The sequence below is a fragment of the Malurus melanocephalus genome, unplaced genomic scaffold (assembly GCF_030028575.1).
Source record: "Malurus melanocephalus ecotype Western Australia unplaced genomic scaffold, MMel_1.1 scaffold_278, whole genome shotgun sequence".
Taxonomy (NCBI): Eukaryota; Metazoa; Chordata; class Aves; order Passeriformes; family Maluridae; genus Malurus; species Malurus melanocephalus.
In genome coordinates, this window is record NW_026623510.1 from 682,958 (window position 1) to 702,327 (window position 19,370).

Genomic DNA, 19,370 nt, shown 5'->3' on the forward strand with positions numbered 1-19,370 from the left:
ACGGGGCCGGGGCGAGCGGTGCCGGGCGGTGCCGGCCGTGCCGGGCCGGACCGGGAGGAATTCCGGCGGAGCGGAGGAATGCGGGGCTCCCGCCGGCCGGGCCGCGGAGGATGAACGGCAGCGCCCGCCGCCAATGGGGARCGATGGGGGGCGGGCGGTGCCGCCCCCGGTGGGAGCCGCGGGCAGGGGGCGCGATCCACGCGTGCTTCCCTGGGTRTTYCAGGGGTGTTCTTCCTCCAYGCGTGCTTCCCGCGGGASTCCCRTSGATGTTCTTCCTCCACGCGTGCTTCCCTGGGTGTTTCAGGGSTGTTCTTCCTCCACGCGTGCTTCCGTGGGTGTTTCAGGGGTGTTCTGGTTCCACGCGTGCTCCCTGTGGGCGCTGCAATATTGCCGGTGCTCCGCATGAACTCCCGTGGGTTTTGCGTGGGTGCCTGTGCACCATCTGTGCTCCCGTGGGCGCTGCTTGTGCCGGGTCCTGCCAGTGCCTGAGATTCCTCCAGGAGCAGCCCCGAGACCACAGGCCAGGGCTTGCCTCTGAGTTATAGCAAAACTTCACCGTTTCAGCAAAAATCACCAGAAAAAGTAGTTTTTTCCCCCATGAAAATCGCAGAACGGCCATCGGCCTCTGCTCCCGCTGCTCCAGCACTGGCTCTCCCAGCCCAGCCGGATTTAGTAGCAGGTCTGGGCTGCACCGTCCCAAAAACCTGCTGGGGCTGCGGGCAGCCGCGGCTGGACCCTGTACTTATCCCATTAGGGCGCTCAGCRGCCTCCCATTGAGGTTTCCTGGGGCGGTTTGCCTGCCTGGCCGCACCGGGATGTGAGCTCCATGCCGGGATGTGAACTCCATGCCGGGATGGAGGCGCTCAGCACCGGCCCTTTGTTGCGGGATCACCGCAGAGCACATCCAGCTGCCTCGGCAGCGTCCTGCCGCCACCCCGCACCAACTCTCGCTCCTTCCGGAGATGTTCCTGCTTCGCTGGCGCCGGATCTGGGCTGTAACCCTCGCTAGAGCTGTTGGGGTGCAGCCGAGTCCCCCATCCCCAGCACGGGGATGGTTTGGGAGGCTCACRGATGATGTCATCAGATGACCTCATGCAGATGACGTCATGTGAATAACATGTAGATGTCTTCCCTCCATTGTGGTGCGKTGGCAGAGGTGACTCTGATGCCAAGCTGGGACAAGCTGCTGGTRGCTGGGCAGTGGGCTGGGGACCTCACTGGGGTCTTCATTGGGCACCTGGCTGAGGCCATGACTTGGCTCCTTACTGGGGACATTGCCAGAGTCCTCACTGAGGACCTGCCTAGGGGCCATCCTAGGGATCTTGTYCCCMAAACCAAGGACTGTGCCCCTGCCRCCCCTTCCCTCCAGCCACCCGCCACAGTCCCCAGCTGACCCCTCCTGTCTCCCGCAGGTCCTCGGGCGCAGAGCAGTGCCGGCCATGCCCTAGAGGAGCTTTGCCATGAGCCAAAGCGGGGCCTCTCGCCTGGCCGGCTCGCCGCCGCTGCCGGGGGGCTCGCTCCTGGCCCTGCTGGCCCCCGAGCCGTCCCCGTCCCCCCCCAGCGGGACACCCTCGCCCGGGCCCCCGCCGGCGCTGCTGGAAGGGGACTGGGAAGGGCGGGAGGAGCTGCGGCTGCGGGAGCTGGAGGAGGCGCGGGCGCGGGCGGCGCAGATGGAGAAGACGATGCGCTGGTGGTCGGACTGCACGGCCAACTGGCGCGAGAAGTGGAGCAAGGTGCGAGCCGAGCGCAACCGGGCACGGGAGGAGGTGCGGCAGCTGCGGCACCGCCTGGAGGCTCTGACCAAGGAGCTGGCCAGCCTGCGCCGTGACCGTGATCGTGACCGCGACCGGCCGGACGAGCGCCCGCCACGGCCACCGCCACAGCCCAGCCCCGGCAGCCCAACCGCCGATGGAGCAGAGGGGGACGGCGGCCCTGAGCAAGAGCCTGTGCGGGATGTGGGGGCTGAGGTGCCCCAAAAAGCCAAGGTGAGGRTGTGAGGCAGGGTAACAGGGGAGCTCCTCATCCCCATCAGCTGTCCATGTGCACCCCCAAACCACTACTGCAATGGTGGGCAGTGTGGGGGGACTGCTCTTGGAGGGGCATTGGGAGGGTCAGACCCCTCTGAGAGCAGGATTTTGGGCTCAGACCCCTCTCGGAGCAGCACAGGATGGGCAGACCCCTCTTGGAGCAGTACAGGGCAGTCAGACCCCTCTTGGAACAGCACTGGGGGGTGTCAGATTCCTCAGAGGAGTGTCAGGAGGGGACTCTAAGCCCTCATAGCCCCATGCAGCCAGGTCACCTTGGCACTGGCACCAGTGCCTGTCCTGGGGCTTTCACTTTGGAGGCAATAGGCAAAAACTGTGCCACTACAGGGGACGGTGGCATTGACAATGCTGGTGGCATCTCCCAGCCGTGTCTCTGCATGGGCTTCTGGCTGAGGCTTGTGCTGAAGGGAGGAGAAGGAGGAGGAAGGAGGGGACACCAGAGCCATCTCAGGGATGCTCCCAGCTGCTCCAGCTATCCCTCTTCTGCTGCTGTTGGCTCTGTCGTGGCACAGAAGTCACTRCTCGGRATGCCATGCCGTGACAGTTCACTCSRCCTGACAGCACAGCTGCCAAGTGACAAATCTGAGACAAATGTGAGCATCCCCCACAGGATCCACACCTGGTCCCCAGGGACTTCTGTGGCTCATTTACTATGTGGTCAGAGCAACTGGTAGAAGGTCACCCATGTGGCAGTCCTGGGTGAGATCGGTGTCATAAATTGGCTTTAAATTTTCTGATTTTCAAATTTGCAGCATGACAGGGAGCCAGCAGCAGAGTGTGGTGATGGCAAGTCCTTCTCCATCAACCTCAGGGGATCTCTGGGGAATGGAGGGACAGACTCTCTTGGTTATGGGGTGAGGGCTGGGTGCTGTAGCAGCTGTGAAGCCAGGGCTGCCCCCTCACCCTTTCCCCTGTGCTGGGCCACCCACGGYGCCGCAGGAGCTGGAGCTGATGGAAAACATCTTGACGAGCAAGCAGGACGAGAGCTGGGAGCAGCGGGGCCCCCGGGCCTCCTTCAGCCGCCAGGAGCGGAGCCGCCTGCTCTGGGAGGACGTCAGCGTCGTGGAGGAGGATGCCACCAAAGTCACCGCCCTGAAGCTGAGGCTGGAYGAGTCCCAAAAAGTGCTGCTCAAGGAGCGCGAGTGAGTGCTTGGGGCACCATCCTTGCAGCAGATCCCACCTGGTCCCCACTGGGGTGGGATGTCCCTTGGGGTCCTGCAGGCTGTCACCAGCATTGCCTCTCCCCAGGGACAAGCTGGCGCTCAGCAAGAACATCGAGAAGCTGGAGGGTGAGCTCAGCCAGTGGAAGATCAAGTACGAGGAGCTCAACAAGAACAAGCAGGAGGTGATGAAGCAGGTGAGTGAGCTGCCTTGGTGGCCCATCCCTTGGAGGGTGGCACGTCCTGATGGACACGGGGGTCCACAGCCGCTTCCCCACCTCCAGGTTGCTTATTAAGGGTCTTCATTAGTGCAGTTGGTCCAGTGGGTCCCTCTGCAGAGGTTGGGTGTGGCACAGCTCTGGTGGAAGGTGGATGCTCAGAGTCCCCTGTGGGTACCATGTCCCCCCACAGCTCAACATCCTGAAGGAGATCCATCAGGACGAGCTGGGGCGCATCTCYGAGGACCTGGAGGACGAGCTGGGTGCTCGCTCCAGCATGGACAAGAAACTGGCTGAACTGCGTGCAGAGGTGAGGCCGAACCGCAGCGTGGGGGACAAAGGGAGCTGCCAGGGGGGTCCTGCTTCCCCCCAAACACCCCGTGCCCCTGTCCCAGATGGAGCGGCTGCAGGCAGAGAACGCGGCTGAGTGGGGCCGGCGGGAGCGGCTGGAGACGGAGAAGCTCAACCTGGAGCGGGAGAACAAGAAGCTGCGGGCGCAGATCGAGGACCTGGAGGAGGTGCTGGCTCGCAAGAGGCGCCAGACTGCCAGCGCCCTGGACACCGACCTCAAAACCATCCAGGCTGAGCTCTTCGAGAAGAACAAGGTGCCACAGGGGTGGTGCTGTCCCTGGGTGACTCTTGTGGGGCTCAGCATCCCCAAGGACTCCCTCAAGCCCAAACAGCCAAGGGATGGTGTGACCCCATCAGCGCCATCAGCCCCTGGGTCGTGGGGTGGGGCAGTGGGAGAGGTCCCTGGGCAGGGAGGAGGGGGCACCAGTGGTSGGGGTGGCTGACCCCGCTCAGCCCCTGCCCCATGCGCACCACAGGAGCTGGCTGACCTGAAGCACATCCACACCAAGCTGAAGAAGCAGTACCAGGAGAAGATGGCCGAGCTGGCCCACGCCAACCGCCGCGTGGAGCAGCACGAGGGAGAGGTGAAGAAGCTGCGCCTGAGGGTGGAGGAGCTGAAGAAGGAGCTGGCCCAAGCCGAGGATGAGGTGGGAAAGCTCAGGCTGGTGGAGAGGGTCGGGGTGAGCAGTTCTGCTCCCTACACGGCTGCCAACAGCACCATGCTGTCCCATTCCATCCCATCCCATCCATCCCATCCCATCCCATCCCATCCCATCCCATCCCATCCCATCCCATCCCATCCCATCCCATCCCATCCCATCCCATGCCATCCCACAGCTGGACGAGGCCCACAACCAGACTCGGAAGCTGCAGCGGTCTCTGGACGAGCAGACGGAGCAGAGCGAGAGCTTCCAGGTGCAGCTGGAGCATCTGCAATCCCGGTGAGCAGGGGCTGGGTGAGCCAGTGGGGACCTGCAAGGACCCTCGGGTGGGATGTTCTCCTTGCCACCATCCCTCGACCAGCCTCTGCCTGGTTGAACCCTGGGCTAAGCATGGCCAAAGTGCCTCCGACATCCTCGGAAGGGGCACTGCCAYCCTCAGAGCAGCTTCACCCCACTGCAAGCTGAGTGGCATTCAGCTCCCAGTTAATCCAGCACAAAGCTGCACAGAGACCAGCACAGCCCAGCTTTGTGCTGMTCAGGGYTGCACYCAGAAGTWCCCAGGGTRARGGGAGGCTCCAAGCATCCTRCACCAGTCTGGGRAGGTGGGAGCTGAGTTTTCTTGCCCTTCAAACTTTCCGTGGCTCTGCTTTGCCTCTCCAGCAGTAAARAGCTGAAATGGCCGTGGGATCGATGCCGCGGCTCCAGGAGGCGCTGGGGRTGGTGTTTATAATCTTCCTTTATTTTATTGGGACTTCTGCATTAAATCATGGAAGCATAATGGAGGATTCATCACCCACCCCCCAAACTCCCTGTGCGCTCGACCCTAAATAATTCATGCTTTCCAGTAAAGTGCAGTGGACTGGTTGGATCTCACTGGATCCTGGGCCTTTGGATTTCAAATTTGATTCATAAATTTTCCTTGATGAATTTTCACACAAGGGCAAGTGAGGAGCTAAAACCACTGCAGGCTTCTGGGAATGGGGGCTCCTGGGGTTTTTGGGGGTTCCTTATTTTATAGGGACGACACCTCTCAGCTCTGCACTCTTGTCTGGGTCTGACACAGGGGTGTCCAGCCCTGGAGGGGTTTGCCTGTGCCCCGTTTGTGCTGAGCACCATCCACAGCTCCCCAGCCCCATGCWGGAGGGTTGATCCCAGTTTGGGGGACTCATCCTGCCCCAGAGCTCAGTGAGGCTGCAGGAAGGAGTCCCCCCAGGGTGCAGCCATGCTGTGGRTGTGCAGGGGGACAGGCTCAGCTTCAGGGGGCCGTGCCTGCCRCCCCCAGCCCAGCAGCTCTCCCCCTCAGGCTGCGGCGGCAGCAGAGCGCTCCGCTTTTTGGCAAGATGCGCAGCACACGCTTCGGCCCCGACGACGCTGGGGACGGCACCAGTGACCCCGATGAGGACGAGGACCTGCAGATACAGGTGCCCTAGAGCCCAGGGCCAGTGCCACCAGCGCAGSACATCGCACACCAGTCCTCTGCGTTCGAGTGCGTGTCACAGGACCCAGCTGTGCATTGTATAGATGTGGAAACTGAGGCACGGAGCGCTGGGGAGGAATTTGCCCAAGGATGCTCCAAACCCACTGCCTCTTGGACAGTACTGGATGTCCCTTCAGCCACTGGCATCTCCTGGGACACTGATGTGGCCACCAAAGCCAGCATCACTGAGCAGCCCAGCAGGCGCAGGCACCAAACCTGGCAGCCACAAACTGCCCACTTCTTTTTATATATATTATATATATGTATGTATTTGTATATGATTTTTTTATTATAAATACAGAGCCCCGATGGGCCYAGGCTCTGGTGGTGGTGTGAGCTGCTGATCTGTCCATACACAGGAGTGAGGGTGGGGAGGGCACACACTGGGGACAAGCAGCATTTCTTTACCAGCTGTGCACAGGTCTGGATGTCACCTACAGGCAGCCCTGTCCCCATGCCTGGGGGTAAAGCCTGTCCCTGTGCATGTGCAGTGGAAGGTGCTCACCCAGAGGTGCTCACCCTGGGACAGTGCTGACCCAGGGGTGTGGGGTGCTCACCTGTGGCTGCTGATCACCCCAGCACAGCCCCTTCAGCCCAGCCCCCCCAGCRCAGGGCCTTGGGGGCTTTGGAGGCGCTCAGACACAACCTTATTAAAAATTAATATTTCTGTGAGCTAATCCCCTCGCTCTGCCTTTTAATTGATTGGCTAAAAGCGCAGCTCTTTGCTGCTCGTGGGGTTTTTTAATGCCCTTTTATTTCCAGCGATTATTCATATTTTTATGGCCCAACAAGTGAGCCCGAAGGGGTGGGGGTGCCTGGGGCAGCTTCAGTGGGGGGCCTGGARAACAATTTGGGGGGCACAGAGCGGGGAACGGCGATGAGGAGACACCTGAGCTGAGGGACGGACCAGAGGCTGCTGCCGCCGCCCGTCAATCGCTGCGGGCTGTTCGCTCTGAAGCCTGATGATGGAAAGCTCTTTCCAGGGCGGCCGGTTGTGGCTCCGGTTGGGCAGCCCGGGGGTGGCGGGGGGGTACCGGGGCGGGGCCGGGCGGGGCGGGGCGGGGCCGGGCGGGGCTCAGCGGCTCCGGGGCTCGCAGGACGCGGCGGCTCCGCTCGCACCGGAGGCCGGGTAAGGCGGGGGCACCGCCGGGGGAACGGAGCGGGCGGACGGGGTGACACAGACCGGGTTTGACCGAGGTTTGGGCTGACAAATGTCGGCGGCGAACGGCGGGGGGGGTGACAGCGCCGGTGGGAGATCGGGGGGTGATGGTGAAGAGCGGTCGGGGGGAGCCAGGTGTGGCGGTGCCGAGGTGACAGGTCGGGGGTAGGGGCAGGAGATGCCCCCCCAGCATCTCTGAGTTCCCTTGCGGTGTTTATGATGGGGTGGGGTGATGGGGATGGGGGAATGCGGGGGACATTCCCCTCCAAGGCGAGTGCTGTCCCCGGCCTCTCTCGGGACAGCAGGCGGTCCCCAAGGTGCTGTCCCGGTCCGATTCCCCTGGGTGCTGGGCTTTGGGGCGTCGCTGGCATGGAGGAGCATCCCTGGGGATGGCCCTGTTCTGTTTCCTGGGTTACTGCCTTCTACCTGGGGCTGCTCCAGCTGCCAAAGGAACGCGGTCCCCACCTGGTCCCACCGGTTGGGGCTGGGGGGACCAGCAGGGACCAGGCTGAGAGAGGCCGAGCTGGTGGCAGGGCTGGAGAGAAGCTGGGTTACACCGGGGAGGGCGAGGTTGGGAGCCGGGGTCCCTCTGGCACCCGATGGCGACCAAAACACCCCGCACCAGAGCTGGCAGGGCCGACAGGGGATCGTTAGCCCCCAACCCCACTGGCCTGCCACCGGGGCCATGTTGCCGCCCAAGCGAGCAGCCTGGGAGGAAGGAGGGGCAGTGCGAGAAGTGATGGAGACCTGTGGGCGAGGTCTGGTGTGGGTGTCCCCTCGGACACATGTTGGAGCTGGTGGGGACCGATCGCTKGTGTGTGCCATCCTGGATCCACCGTGCTGGCAGGGGTTAACACCGGACTGTTCCACTCGGATGGTTCAGGCAGCAAAGGGAGGAGGAAGAGGAGGAGGAGGAGGGGAAGGAGGAGGAGGAGGAGGACGACAAGGAGGAGGGGGAGGAGGACGAGGAAGATGTCACACGTCGATCTGTCATTTCTCTTTTCCAGCCAGCATGGGGGACACTGCTAGCACCAAGCTGGGCCGGTGGTGAGACAGGAGGGGTACGGAGGAAGAGGATGGAGAGGGGGGGGCGAAGGTGAAGGCAGCCCCCCCCTCCCAAAATATCCCCCACCCTATCGAGCCATCACCATGGCGACGAATTTTAACGACATCATCAAGCAGGGCTATGTGAGGATGAAGAGCAAGAAGCTGGGGGTGAGTGGGGATCTTGGGGAATGGGGGGATGTGCGCGGGAACACCCATGGGTTTGGGGTGCTGCTTTCCCAGTGAGGTGACGTGGCCGGTCCCTCTTGTGACATCCTGTGCCCCTGTTTTTGGGTTGAATAAGCAGCATTTTGGGGGCTGTGGTGGCAGAGGGGTGGGGGATGGCAGGGACAGGCCACTTGTTGGTACCCAAATCACCCAGCAGCTCCAGGGGTCCAGCTCCTGCACCGGCCGGATCCTGCACCGAGTGACACCCGTTCACCTGTCCCAGGTCACCCGGGGTCTGGGGATGTCCGTGAGCCCTCCCTCACCCCCGTGCCTCAGTTTCCCTGCACACACAGTTTGTCATCGGGGATGCCTCACAGCGGGAGGGGCTGGAGCTGCTGGGTGCAAATCAGGGTGGTGTGGGAGTGCAGCACCCACGGCTGAGGGGTCAGGGGGTTCGGTCGCCCATCTCCACCGCTTGGAGCCGGCAGCAACGAGCATGCTGGGTAATTTCATGCTAATTAGGGAGAACAAAGAGGGAGCGGGCTCGAGTGGGGGGCGACATGCCTGGGGACGGTGGCCCCACCACCCTCAGAGGCAGGGGCTGTGGGAGAGGGGACGGSTACATTCCAGAACAGCGATCCCCCCGGGAGCTTTGTCTGTGTTCATTAATTAAGCTCTGTAATTAGCATGGCGGGGGGTGGGGGCAGATGATGGCAACCCCGGCAAATCCCCATCCCCAGCACCCCCTCCTGTCCCCAGGCCAGCAGTCAGCAGAGCCAGGCACGGGTCCTGGGCTTGGGGACAGGGGTTGGTGGGGATGCGGAGGGACAGGGACCCCAGGTGGCCCGAGCAGCCGCCGCGCTCTCTGTCCGGCAGATCTACCGGCGGTGCTGGCTCGTCTTCCGCAAATCCTCCAGCAAAGGGCCCCAGCGCCTGGAGAAGTACCCGGATGAGAAGGCGGCGTGTCTGCGGGGGTGCCCCAAGGTGAGGGGTGCGCAGGAGGGGTGCCGGGGTGCCGGGGTGCTGCCCGCTGCTCGGGGCCCCGGGCCGGAACAGCTCCTTCCTTGCCGTAACTTGCTGGGTGGCTGTCGCCCCGTGCGCTGCGGTGCGCTGCAGRTGTCAGGGTCTGGGTGCGGCGGGTGACAGTCTGCGAGCAGCAGCCTTTGGTGACCCCCAACTCCTCTGCAGGTCACCGAGATCAGCAATGTCAAGTGCATCACGCGGCTGCCCAAGGAGACCAAGAGACAGGCGGTGGCCATCGTTTTYACCGACGACTCCGCCCGAACCTTCACCTGCGACTCAGGTACGGGGCAGCGCCCAGGGGAGCCGGGCTGGGGATGCCGGGTGGGGCACCCCGGCGTGGCCAGGGTCGCCCAGGGGCTGCCGTGGTGCCTTGCAGAGCTGGAGGCGGAGGAGTGGTACAAGACGCTGTCGGTGGAGTGCCTGGGCGCCCGCCTGAACGACATCAGCCTGGGGGAGCCCGACCTGCTGGCGCCCGGCGTGCAGTGCGAGCAGACGGGTGAGCGCGGCGGCGAGTGCTCGCCCGGGGCTCCGCCTCGCTGCACCCCCCGCAGATTGGTTTATTTTCTATTTTTTCACCCTCTCCAGACCGGTTCAACGTGTTCCTCCTCCCCTGCCCCAACCTGGACGTTTATGGCGAGTGCAAGCTGCAGATCACCCACGAAAACATCTACCTCTGGGACACGCACAACCCCCGGGTGAAGCTGGTCTCCTGGCCCCTCTGCTCCCTGCGCCGCTACGGCCGCGAYGCCACCCGCTTCACCTTCGAGGCCGGACGGTGAGATGTCACCCCTGCCATGGCAGGGATCACTGCTGGGTGCCTTTGCCCAGCTGGGTGCTCCAGCAGGGAGCTGGCATTACCACAGGGCAGGTGTGAGGCTGGGGTGATGGTCATGGCCTGTACAATGTGCCCATGGAGTTGGTTCTAGTGCCAGCTCAACTCCATGAAGGGGACATAGGGACAGTTCTAACAGTGTGGGAAGCTGTGCCAGCTGCCACCTGGGGTGGATTTTGTCTATCACCCCTCGGCTTGAGGACCCTGCTGACASCCTGTGCCCTGTCCCCGCAGGATGTGCGACGCAGGAGAAGGTCTCTACACCTTCCAGACACAGGAAGGTGAGCAGATCTACCAGCGCGTGCACAGCGCCACGTTGGCCATCGCTGAGCAGCACAAGAGGGTCCTGCTGGAGATGGAGAAGAACGTCAGGGTGAGCTCCAGCCCACGCCGAGGGGGAACGAAGCTGGGGGAAGCTCCGGGGGCCCTGTGTCATCCTCCTCCCATCTGTCATCCACTGCAGCTGCTGAACAAGGGCACGGAGCACTTCTCCTACCCCTGCACCCCCACGACCATGCTGCCCCGCAGCGCCTACTGGCACCACATCACCGGCTCCCAGAACATGGCAGAGTCCTCCAGCTATKCTGGTGAGTGTCCCCACCCCACCCTGAGGAGCTGCTGCTCCTGCAGCTCCCAGAGCTTTCCCCACCAGTGAGCMCACCCTCTGCTCTGTCCCCAGGGGAGGCGTACGCAGGTGCCCAGGCCAGCTCGGACACCGACCTCCTCAACAGGTTCATCTTGCTGAAGCCAAAGTCCTCCAAAAGTGACAAGCCTGAAAGCAGGGAGCCCACATCATCCCCATGAGCTGGTGTGGGGGGACTGTGGCAAGGGTCCCCTTTTTCTTGCYCAAGGGGTGGCAAGGACACAGGCAGCTGCTCCTCAGAATCCCCAGGAGACCGAGCTGGAGCACCTTCRTGCCAAGACCTTGGGAAGCAGGTGCTGGCTCACGCCCTGGTCTGGCGTTAGCGGAGATGATGGCTGGCTCAGCCTCAACTGACTTCAAATATATATTGAATATCCGTATTGTAAGAGATATTTCCTTCTCACATGAATGCAAATGTGGTGGCTGCTGAAGAGCCCTTGGGCAGATGCCCAGAGGTTTTTGACTCTTGGGGAGGTGAAGAGAGATGGGGGGGTCAYGAAATTCAGCTTTCTGCATGGCAGGAAGGCTGGACATCATTCTACCATGGCCATGGAGCAACGTTGGAGGATGTGGCTGTGCCAGGCTGATGGTGCGGGGTCCTACCCCCCATGAAGAGTGGGGTGCTCCTGAGGACACCCTGCCATCCCTGAGCTGATTTTTGCACTTCTTCAAGCTATTTAAACACTCGCTGTAGAATTGAGATGTCTCAGGAGAAACTGGTTTTCCTTCCAGGGGGGTTGGCTGGGGTGAGCAGCCAGGCAGAGCCAAGCTCTCTGACTTCTCCCATCCCAACACCCCTCACTCCTCCTACAGCTGTGTCCCCCTGCAGTGCCCCTAGTTTATCTGCTGGTGGGCAACCATGGGACTGGTTTTGGCCAGTAGCATCCGTCTCTCAAGGGGCAGCTTTGTGGATAYGAGAAGCCCCAGGGCAGAGAAGCCCATGCCGATGGGGAGAGAGCCACATTCCTCTGTGCATTCCCATAGCCCACACTCCCTCCTCACCCACTGGGGGTGGAACTGGGCTTTATGTGCTGAATTTAAAAGCAATTGATTTTTTCTAGTTCTCCTATTTATTGACCTCCTTTAGAAGGGCTATCTTTTTATTGCCGTGCAAACCTTGGTGTTTCTTTGGAGTCTTCTTTCCGTCTGGGTTGGATGCTTGGTGGTTTTATTTCTGCTTTTTAAAGCTCCAGGTCCATGTGGTGGGCACAGGGATTGTCGTGATGTGGGAACCTGTGGTCTGTAAATACTGTGTTTCAGGGTGGTGTAGCTTGTGGCTGAGGCTGGGGGGACGTGGGGACAGAGAAGGGCTGCTCCTCRCAGTGTGGCTGGGCACAGACGGGCTCTGGGACCCCAGCACTGCCCAGCAGTGTGTCCTCCCTGGGGTGAGAGGTGTAACGTGCTCTCTTTTCCTGGCTACACACCTCATCTGGAAAAGATTTAACATTTGTTACCAAAAATGTTYGGCTTTTCTGTTTTTTAAGGAGTTGCTCAATGAATAAACAACCCTTATCCACATCCACCCTTCCTGTTTGTCTGTTCCATCCAAGCGCTCGGGAAGCGCAAGTGGGAGTAGTGCCTGCCAGAGAGAAAAATGCTGATGGGGGGAGATTTCCTGAGGTTCCTGGCAGCACGCTTGGCTCAGGGCTTTGTTCTGCCTCCAGCCATGGCCAGGACATTTCAAGTGAAGCCCTAAACCACTGGGATAGGAGGAAGGGTGGAGTGAGTGGCCACTCTCCATCAAAGAACTCTCCATCAAAGTGGAACAGGATGCCAACACCCCCCTGTCATCCTCGCCCCCAGCTGCCCGTGGCTCCAGGGCTGTGCCAGGGCAGTGGTGGCTCCAAGTCCCCAGGTGAAGGAGTTTYAAGGCATGCCATCTCCCAGGTCTCCCAGAACTGTGCCAGGTAAGTCATCCATGCCATGACTGCCTGGCAGTGCTGGCCTCAAGGTAAGACAGCCATGCCATCCAGCGCAGTGATCCCTGCAGGGACAGGGACATAGGGGAGCCAGCTCTCCCACGGCAAGGAAATGGAAGCAGCAGCCTGGCTGCTTCCCTGGAGGGGAAGGCAATGCTGCCATGGGCTGCTCTCCCAAGCTGAACGTGACACTGTCACCACTCCCTGAACCATCCCCATCCACACCAGGATGAGTGCAGGGGCACACAGGCCTTCCCCTCCCTCCCRCCCTCACAGTACAGGAGTGGCAGGTCTCTCCAGGGAAGTGTCACCAAGAAGCTCATCCAAAGCCACACTGGGCACTGATGGAGGGGAGGAAAAGGAGTGACACAGATCATTGCCAGCGCCTTTCRACCACTGCCAGGGGAGTCAAGGCATGGGACCTGCACTGAGCTCCAGCCCAGCACACATTGAGGGCTGTGGGCACAAAGAAAGGTGTCAGCCAGAGGCCATTACTGATAGACCCCATGCCACCCAGCTCCTMAGAAAAAGGTTATACAGCAGAGGGGTGGAGTCTGTTCCAAAGGAGTCTGTAAATACAGCTTCGCCTGCCTGGCCCAGCTGGGTTCCCCTGCAGCGCTGCCTTCTGCAGCAACTCGCCCACCTCAGCCTCAAACATCTGCTTTAAACACAGCACTGGATCAATGAACGAAGGGCTGCCTGCAGGAGGGGTGCTGCTCTCCCCAGGAGATAATGTCACAAGCAGCAATCAGCATCAGCGAGCARTGCTCGCTCCAAAGCAGATCTCATTAAGTTAATGTCTATTGGAGAGAAGTAAATGATGTGACATCTCCTCCGGCAGCCTCAGATGAGCTTTCAGGGATGACAGAAAAACGTGGGGGTAAGGCTTTATTCAGCACAGTAAAGAATGGACATGTAAATAAGGTAGGGTTGTGTAACCAAGGTATGAGCTTCCCAATCCCAAAAACCACATGGCCAAAATCCAAAACCAGAACTAAAACTCTGGGATTTCTTATAGGCAAAGCCTGTCTCAGCTAAGATGCTCACTGGCTGATTCTCTTCCTGTTTTACCCTACACATCACAATAGCTTTCCCTGGGAAGAAGTGCCAGGGAATAGGCGTCACCACCCAGGTGCTGGGCCAGGAAAGGCAGAGGGAGATGATCCCTCCAGATCTCAGCCAGGCATCACTCACAGCTCAGCACTCTCTCTCAAGGGCCACCTCAGTTGATAGTGAGGACATCACTCTGGATCTCGTGGCTCAGCTGGGTCTGGAGATCGCTCAATTTCTTCTTCAGGCCGGACAGTGCGGAGAGGACGATGGTCTCGGGGCGCAGAGAACCACAGGACTCCACGTTGTAATAAAACCTGAGGTTACAAGGCAGGGGATTAAGTCACCATCTGTTCTGCAAGGAGGTACAAACCTAGAGTGCACATAGCTCCAGCCCACCCATACCCACAGAAGGGAGATCTGCCTGGAATCCCAACCATCTTCACCATCATTCACCTCCCAAGCAGGCAACAGCCAGTGCTGCCCCCTCTACAACTGTCACACCAACACTCTCAACTCCACAGGCTGCAAGAGCACTTGTGAGATCGATTTCTATTCAGCACTGTGACCTGTGAGCCAGCAGAGTCCCATGTCAGGGAGAAGGCTGGCTAAGGCACTTTTGCAGTGCAAATAACACCAGCAATCAGAGCATGAGACACACACAGGTGAATGAACACCTTGAGCCAGGGTATTTCCCCCACAGGCCTCACACTTCACTGAGTGTGCACCGCCCTACCTGGCAACACAAACTCAGGAGAACTGTCTAGTATCTCCCAGAGGGGAAAACCTGCCAGATCTGGGCATATCACCACTTAACGCCAACTCCTGCCCTGCTTTTCAGGGAATGTCAGCTCCCTGGGCTGGCAGAGTAGAGCACAGCACAGAGCAGACTCTTGTCTATTAATGAGAGCCCATGAGATGCACCCAGCCAGTCACCCCAGTGCATTCAGCTCCCTACCTCTCTGGCTTCCCGTTGGGGTCATAGGGAGCCTGAGCATCCTCGTCGTCGATCTCTGAGTACTCACTCTTGGGCCTGGAACCAGAGAGAAGGAGATGTTAGCACAGAGCCCCTGCTGTAGCCTGGCCCCACAGAACCCAGACACTCAGTTTGGCCCCTCAGAGAGCAAGACTGGGGCTCATGCCCAGCACAAAACAGGGTGGTTATCAAATATCGAGTCACAGAAAAAAGCTCAACCTCACATTGCTCTCTCTGGCTCCTCATTAATGCCACTGAGTCATCCAGCAGCACTGGAAGAAGGGGATCAGCCCTGCTTTCCAYAAACTCAGCAAGCCCTGTACTGTGGCTCCATCCATCTGCACTGGTACAATCTGGGAGGTGCTTACAGTGAAGGGATGTCGATGCCTGAAGGGACTGTGTTTATGGAGCCTGGATGCTTTTATGGAGTAATGGACCTTGGGTTATCTTTTCCTTCTCCTTCCCACTGGGCCAGGAAAGCATCAGAGTATTCCAGCACTCAAGTCTCTGAGGCCCTGTTGGCTTGGATCCAGCAGGAAAAAAAAATCTCCTGTACCTCAGAACCAGCTGCATTAGTGAGCTCCATCCTGATGTCTTGCACCTCCACTCCTCTATCAAAATCACTACAATATCGATGCATCAATTAGGCAAACCCATCTTCCTACCTGCTGCATCCTTTGGTTTATAGAGCATCACACCTGAGAGACTGTGTGGAACCACTTAATCTGTGTAAGAAAATCCAAAGCCTTGAGCTGGCTGAGAAGCCAGCACAGAAAATCCTGTACCCACCAAGGTCTCCTGCTGGCCTTCCTCTGCCCCAGCAATGCCCAGAAACACTGATCCCAGCACCGTGTAATCAGCTGCCTGAAATAAAACTGTATTTCTCAAACAAACCCTCTGCCTGTACAAACCACGGAGAAAGATGAAGTGTTAATGGAGGTGGGATTTCTTGTTATTTGCAGAATCACACATGACTGAAACAATGCAGAGGTCTCCACCACTGTGACAACTGGAGAGTCCAGTTGCATTCCAGTGCTCTGCCCAAAGCCTCAAAAAGCAACTAGCATGAAAAACTAAACCAAAAATCATAGCTGCCCTTGGACAGCAGAAGCYTTTGTCTTCAAACGGAGTCAGATGAACTTGAAAAGACAGACATATCATCAGGAACTGGCAGCTCCAGTGTCAATTCTCTTTTGGGATTTTTTTAACTTTTACATATATTCTGTCTAGAAGCTCTCACAAACTGTTCCCTGGTACCTTGTCTGTTGTAAACCATACCAGATTCCTGACCCTGCCACTCATCACTTGCTTACACGCTGCTTACAGCACCATGTCCACCACCCTGCCTAGTGCCTGCTCTCAGCCTGCCTTGCCTAAAGCACCTGATTCCTCACCACACTGCTGGCTYCAGCATACTCAGTGACAGGATGTCTGCTAGGTGATCACTGGGATACAGAGTCAGGAACAGCTCAGGTACCCACTCATGGAAAAGTGATGCTGGATAAAGTCCTCACCCAGGCCAAAGCAGGCAGCAGCTTTCCAAAATAAAATTATGTCACTTTTGGATGAGAAGCAGTGTGCGACTTGTGCAGAATGGTATGTCAGAGGAGAGTAAAGAGCCAGAGAGGGAAACCCTGCCAGAGCACAGGCTCCAGAAGTGAGGAAATGTAGGGGTTAAATCAGAGCCATACTGAGCTTCCTCAAAATCAATCTTGCAATCCAATCCTCCACTGTTTGCTCCCATAACAACTTCTACCATCTCATATGGATCTCTTCTTTCCTCAAACCTTGCAACACTTGCGCAGGGAAGAAAAAAAATCAGCAACAAGTGGTGAAAAAGGGCATGAAAACAAGGCAAACCAGCAGTGATGCTACATGAGGGAGGACAAGAGATGACCACAAACCAATCCACCTTATGTGCAGCTGCAAACAAGTGACTGACCTTGTTACCCTAACCCAGGAGTGGAGTCTGTGCAAGGGGATGTAACAGGCATGCTCCCCATCACTTACTGACCCAAATGATCCCCAGGGCTGATGTGTGAATTGCTGCCTACTGGAAAATCTTTCCCAGTCCCTGTAGACAGACAGCAGGACATACCACTCCTCTGGTTTGGGGTACACCGTGTGCCTCAGCGCGTTGTCGGGGTCATACTCAAAGGCCACACCAGCTGTTGGGTTCCACTTGGCGTGTTCCTTGCCAAAGCCTTTCTTGGCGTAGGCTCGCAGCCGCAGCTCCTGCCCCTTCCGCAGCTTCACAATCAGGATGTCTGGAAAAGCACATGCCAGTTTGAGAGGGCTGCAGAGGTGAAGTGAGTGTGCAGGATCACATTGCAGCAAAGGCAGATTTTTGGTGCCCTGGAAGATGTCACCAGGCTCCAGGGTTTGCTTGGATTTTTAGAGGGGCTCAGCTCTGTCCGAGAGCAGCTGAGTGAAAAGGAGCTGCACAGGCCCCCAAAGAACAGCCAACACCATTTTACCTCTTTGCTGTCTCTAAGCTCTCACAAGGAGAGACAGAAACACCCTTGGAGATAGGACTTTTATTTCTGAGGACAACCTGTAAGTGGCATTAAGAGAAAATGCTACCCCACTGATGCAGTGACACCAGTAGCTCAGAASTGTCAGATTTACAGGTGCCTTATGGCTGCAGAGCTAGTAAAGGAAGAATGAGTTCAAAGAACCAGAAAGAAAAGTTAATTTCCTCCTCCAGTTCTTATTCCCAGTGACCCACCACTCACCATCCTGCTCCACATAGTCATTGGGGTCGTTGTCTCTGCTCCGAGATGTCACCTGCAGCAGCAGAACAAAACCAAGCAAATTAATGACAAGATCAGCTTGGATGAGTGCTCCAGCCCAGCACAGCACATCTGCTTGGTTCCCAGAATCACTCCCACAACTGCTGTAGATGACACACAGCCCTCAGAGCACCTCAGCCAAAGGCAAGTGACAGCAGGCTCCAGCTGAGCTTTACCCAGGCAGATACTGTCACCAAGCAGCAGGAGCAGCCCCAGGTTGTGGTGACATCTGGATGCACCTCCACAGTGWATTACAACATTCTCTCTAAGTCCCTTTGCATCTGTCCCAATCTGGCTCCACCAATCCTCGTCAAGATGAATGCACAGGAGCTGTTTGGCAGCAGTGCCCTGGCCCCCAGAGAGTCCTCACTCTCTGCCATGCTGAGAGCCAAGAACAAACAAGGCAGAGGCCTTGGGTCACTGTCATGRGGCAGCCAAGGAACTTGGGATGAGGGGTGCAGGATGAGGCCACACTGCTTTGCACTCCATCAGACAGCAAGTGAAGGACAACACGGCAGAGACAAGGGGGCACTGGCACACACACTGCTTCTGCAGCAATTCCCACTGCTCTCCCACTACAGTGAGCACATAAAACATGCTCAAAGSCCTTGCTCTGTCTACATCCCATGYRTTTGCTGCCCTGCCTCAGCAGGAAYGCAGAGCAGGATGAGCAGTGGRTGGCACTGACCGGAATGACGCGGGGGTTGTTGGAGATGAGGTCGCGGGATGTGACGTGCCGAGTCTGGTCCTCATTGCAGCGAACATCCAGTGTGAACTCCACGGAGCACTCCGGGCAGAACTCATCACATGTGCAGTCCTGGGACACACACAAAGGCTCTTTATGCAAGAAACTGCCAATGCTTCCCATTAGATCAAACACCCACCACCGTCAAAATAACTCCCCACAGCATTAGGCTTAACTCACTCTGGAATATTGCATCTTATCCACAATGTCATCRCTGGTGAGTGGGATGAGACCTGTGGGGAGAAGGAAATCAGAGGAATGTCYGAGTGAGACAAGAACCCCTAACTCTCCTACCAAGAGAGGTGGAGGAACAGCACTTGACAAAGGTGCTTCACCACGGCTGGACTGATTTCACCCACAACCCAACCTTCCTCCCCACCCCAGCACTCACCCAGCCTGTGAGCAATGAATTCATCGTGGAGCACRGAGGAGTTGGCATCTATCTGAACCCAGTCAATGGCTGCAGAGAAGAGAAATACTCACATGGGGAAAAGCCAGCTAGCGGAGGGCACAGAAAACACTACAGAGACTGCAGAGACACACTGAGGCAGCATCTGCAGGGCACAGTACTGGCTGAACACGGGAAACGAGAACCAAAAGCAGCGGGAAGGTGTGGGAGAACACGGAAAGTGATGGGAGCCACATGGAGGGCAGCCCTAAAGACTGTGACCACAGGCAAAGGGCCTCACCTATGATGGGGACTTCTGCGATGAACACTCTTCGAATGGAATTTGCCACTCTGCGGAGGGAAACATCTGTGTTTAGGCATGAGGGAGCGTTCGACTGCGGGCCCACACGCACGCCGGCCGAGGCTGCTGCGGGGCTTTGCTTCAGAGACCCTGCCGGGCCGGGGGGAGGTCGGGCATGTGGGGCCGCCCCCGGGGCCTCCCGCGGCCGCTTCACCCCCGGGCCCGCCCGCCCCGGCCCGGCCCCGCGGCGGTGCTCACGCCAGGTCCGTGTTCTCGATGATGAACTTGACGTTCTCGTCCGTCAGCTCGGTGATGCGCACGGTGGGCTGGTTGGCGTACGGCATGGCCGCCCCGCCCCGCTCCGGGCCCCGCTCCCGCTCCCGMTCCCGATCCCGRYCCCGATCCCGAYCCCGCCGC

At 58.7% G+C, this 19,370-nt stretch overlaps 3 protein-coding genes across 6 annotated transcripts; 2 read left to right on the forward strand and 1 right to left on the reverse strand.

Annotated features, from left to right (window-relative positions):
• The first annotated feature begins 269 nt into the window (after nt 1-269).
• CCDC102A (coiled-coil domain containing 102A) lies at nt 270-6,237 on the forward strand. The gene is made up of 8 exons (XM_057376344.1): nt 270-1,985; nt 2,985-3,187; nt 3,294-3,402; nt 3,617-3,733; nt 3,819-4,028; nt 4,251-4,421; nt 4,612-4,715; nt 5,740-6,237. The coding sequence occupies exons 1-8, from the start codon at nt 1,461-1,463 to the stop codon at nt 5,864-5,866; spliced, it is 1,566 nt and encodes a 521-aa protein (XP_057232327.1). The 5' UTR covers nt 270-1,460; the 3' UTR covers nt 5,867-6,237.
• A 741-nt stretch (nt 6,238-6,978) lies between these two features.
• DOK4 (docking protein 4) lies at nt 6,979-12,304 on the forward strand. Of its 3 annotated transcripts, XM_057376364.1 has the most exons (9): nt 7,049-7,110; nt 8,080-8,287; nt 9,161-9,268; nt 9,473-9,587; nt 9,684-9,803; nt 9,893-10,082; nt 10,374-10,512; nt 10,603-10,726; nt 10,819-12,304. In XM_057376364.1, exons 2-9 carry the CDS (start codon nt 8,222-8,224, stop codon nt 10,941-10,943), a joined length of 987 nt encoding a protein of 328 aa, XP_057232347.1. In that variant the 5' UTR covers nt 7,049-7,110; nt 8,080-8,221; the 3' UTR covers nt 10,944-12,304. The 3 variants fall into 3 exon arrangements, with proteins under 3 accessions (XP_057232346.1, XP_057232347.1, XP_057232345.1); XM_057376363.1 differs by lacking the exon at nt 7,049-7,110 and adding an exon at nt 6,979-7,042 and having other exon boundaries at nt 10,374-10,726; XM_057376362.1 differs by having other exon boundaries at nt 10,374-10,726.
• On the reverse strand, nt 12,147-19,341 carry POLR2C (RNA polymerase II subunit C). 2 transcript variants are annotated; one of them, XM_057376369.1, is made up of 10 exons: nt 19,212-19,341; nt 18,954-19,003; nt 18,656-18,724; nt 18,445-18,497; nt 18,208-18,336; nt 17,463-17,514; nt 16,826-16,994; nt 14,710-14,784; nt 13,896-14,068; nt 12,147-12,211 (listed from the first exon to the last, which is right to left on the reverse strand). In XM_057376369.1, exons 1-9 carry the CDS (start codon nt 19,295-19,297, stop codon nt 13,924-13,926), a joined length of 828 nt encoding a protein of 275 aa, XP_057232352.1. In that variant the 5' UTR covers nt 19,298-19,341; the 3' UTR covers nt 12,147-12,211; nt 13,896-13,923. The 2 variants fall into 2 exon arrangements, with proteins under 2 accessions (XP_057232352.1, XP_057232351.1); XM_057376368.1 differs by lacking the exon at nt 12,147-12,211 and having other exon boundaries at nt 13,546-14,068.
• Between the last annotated feature and the right edge of the window lie 29 nt (nt 19,342-19,370).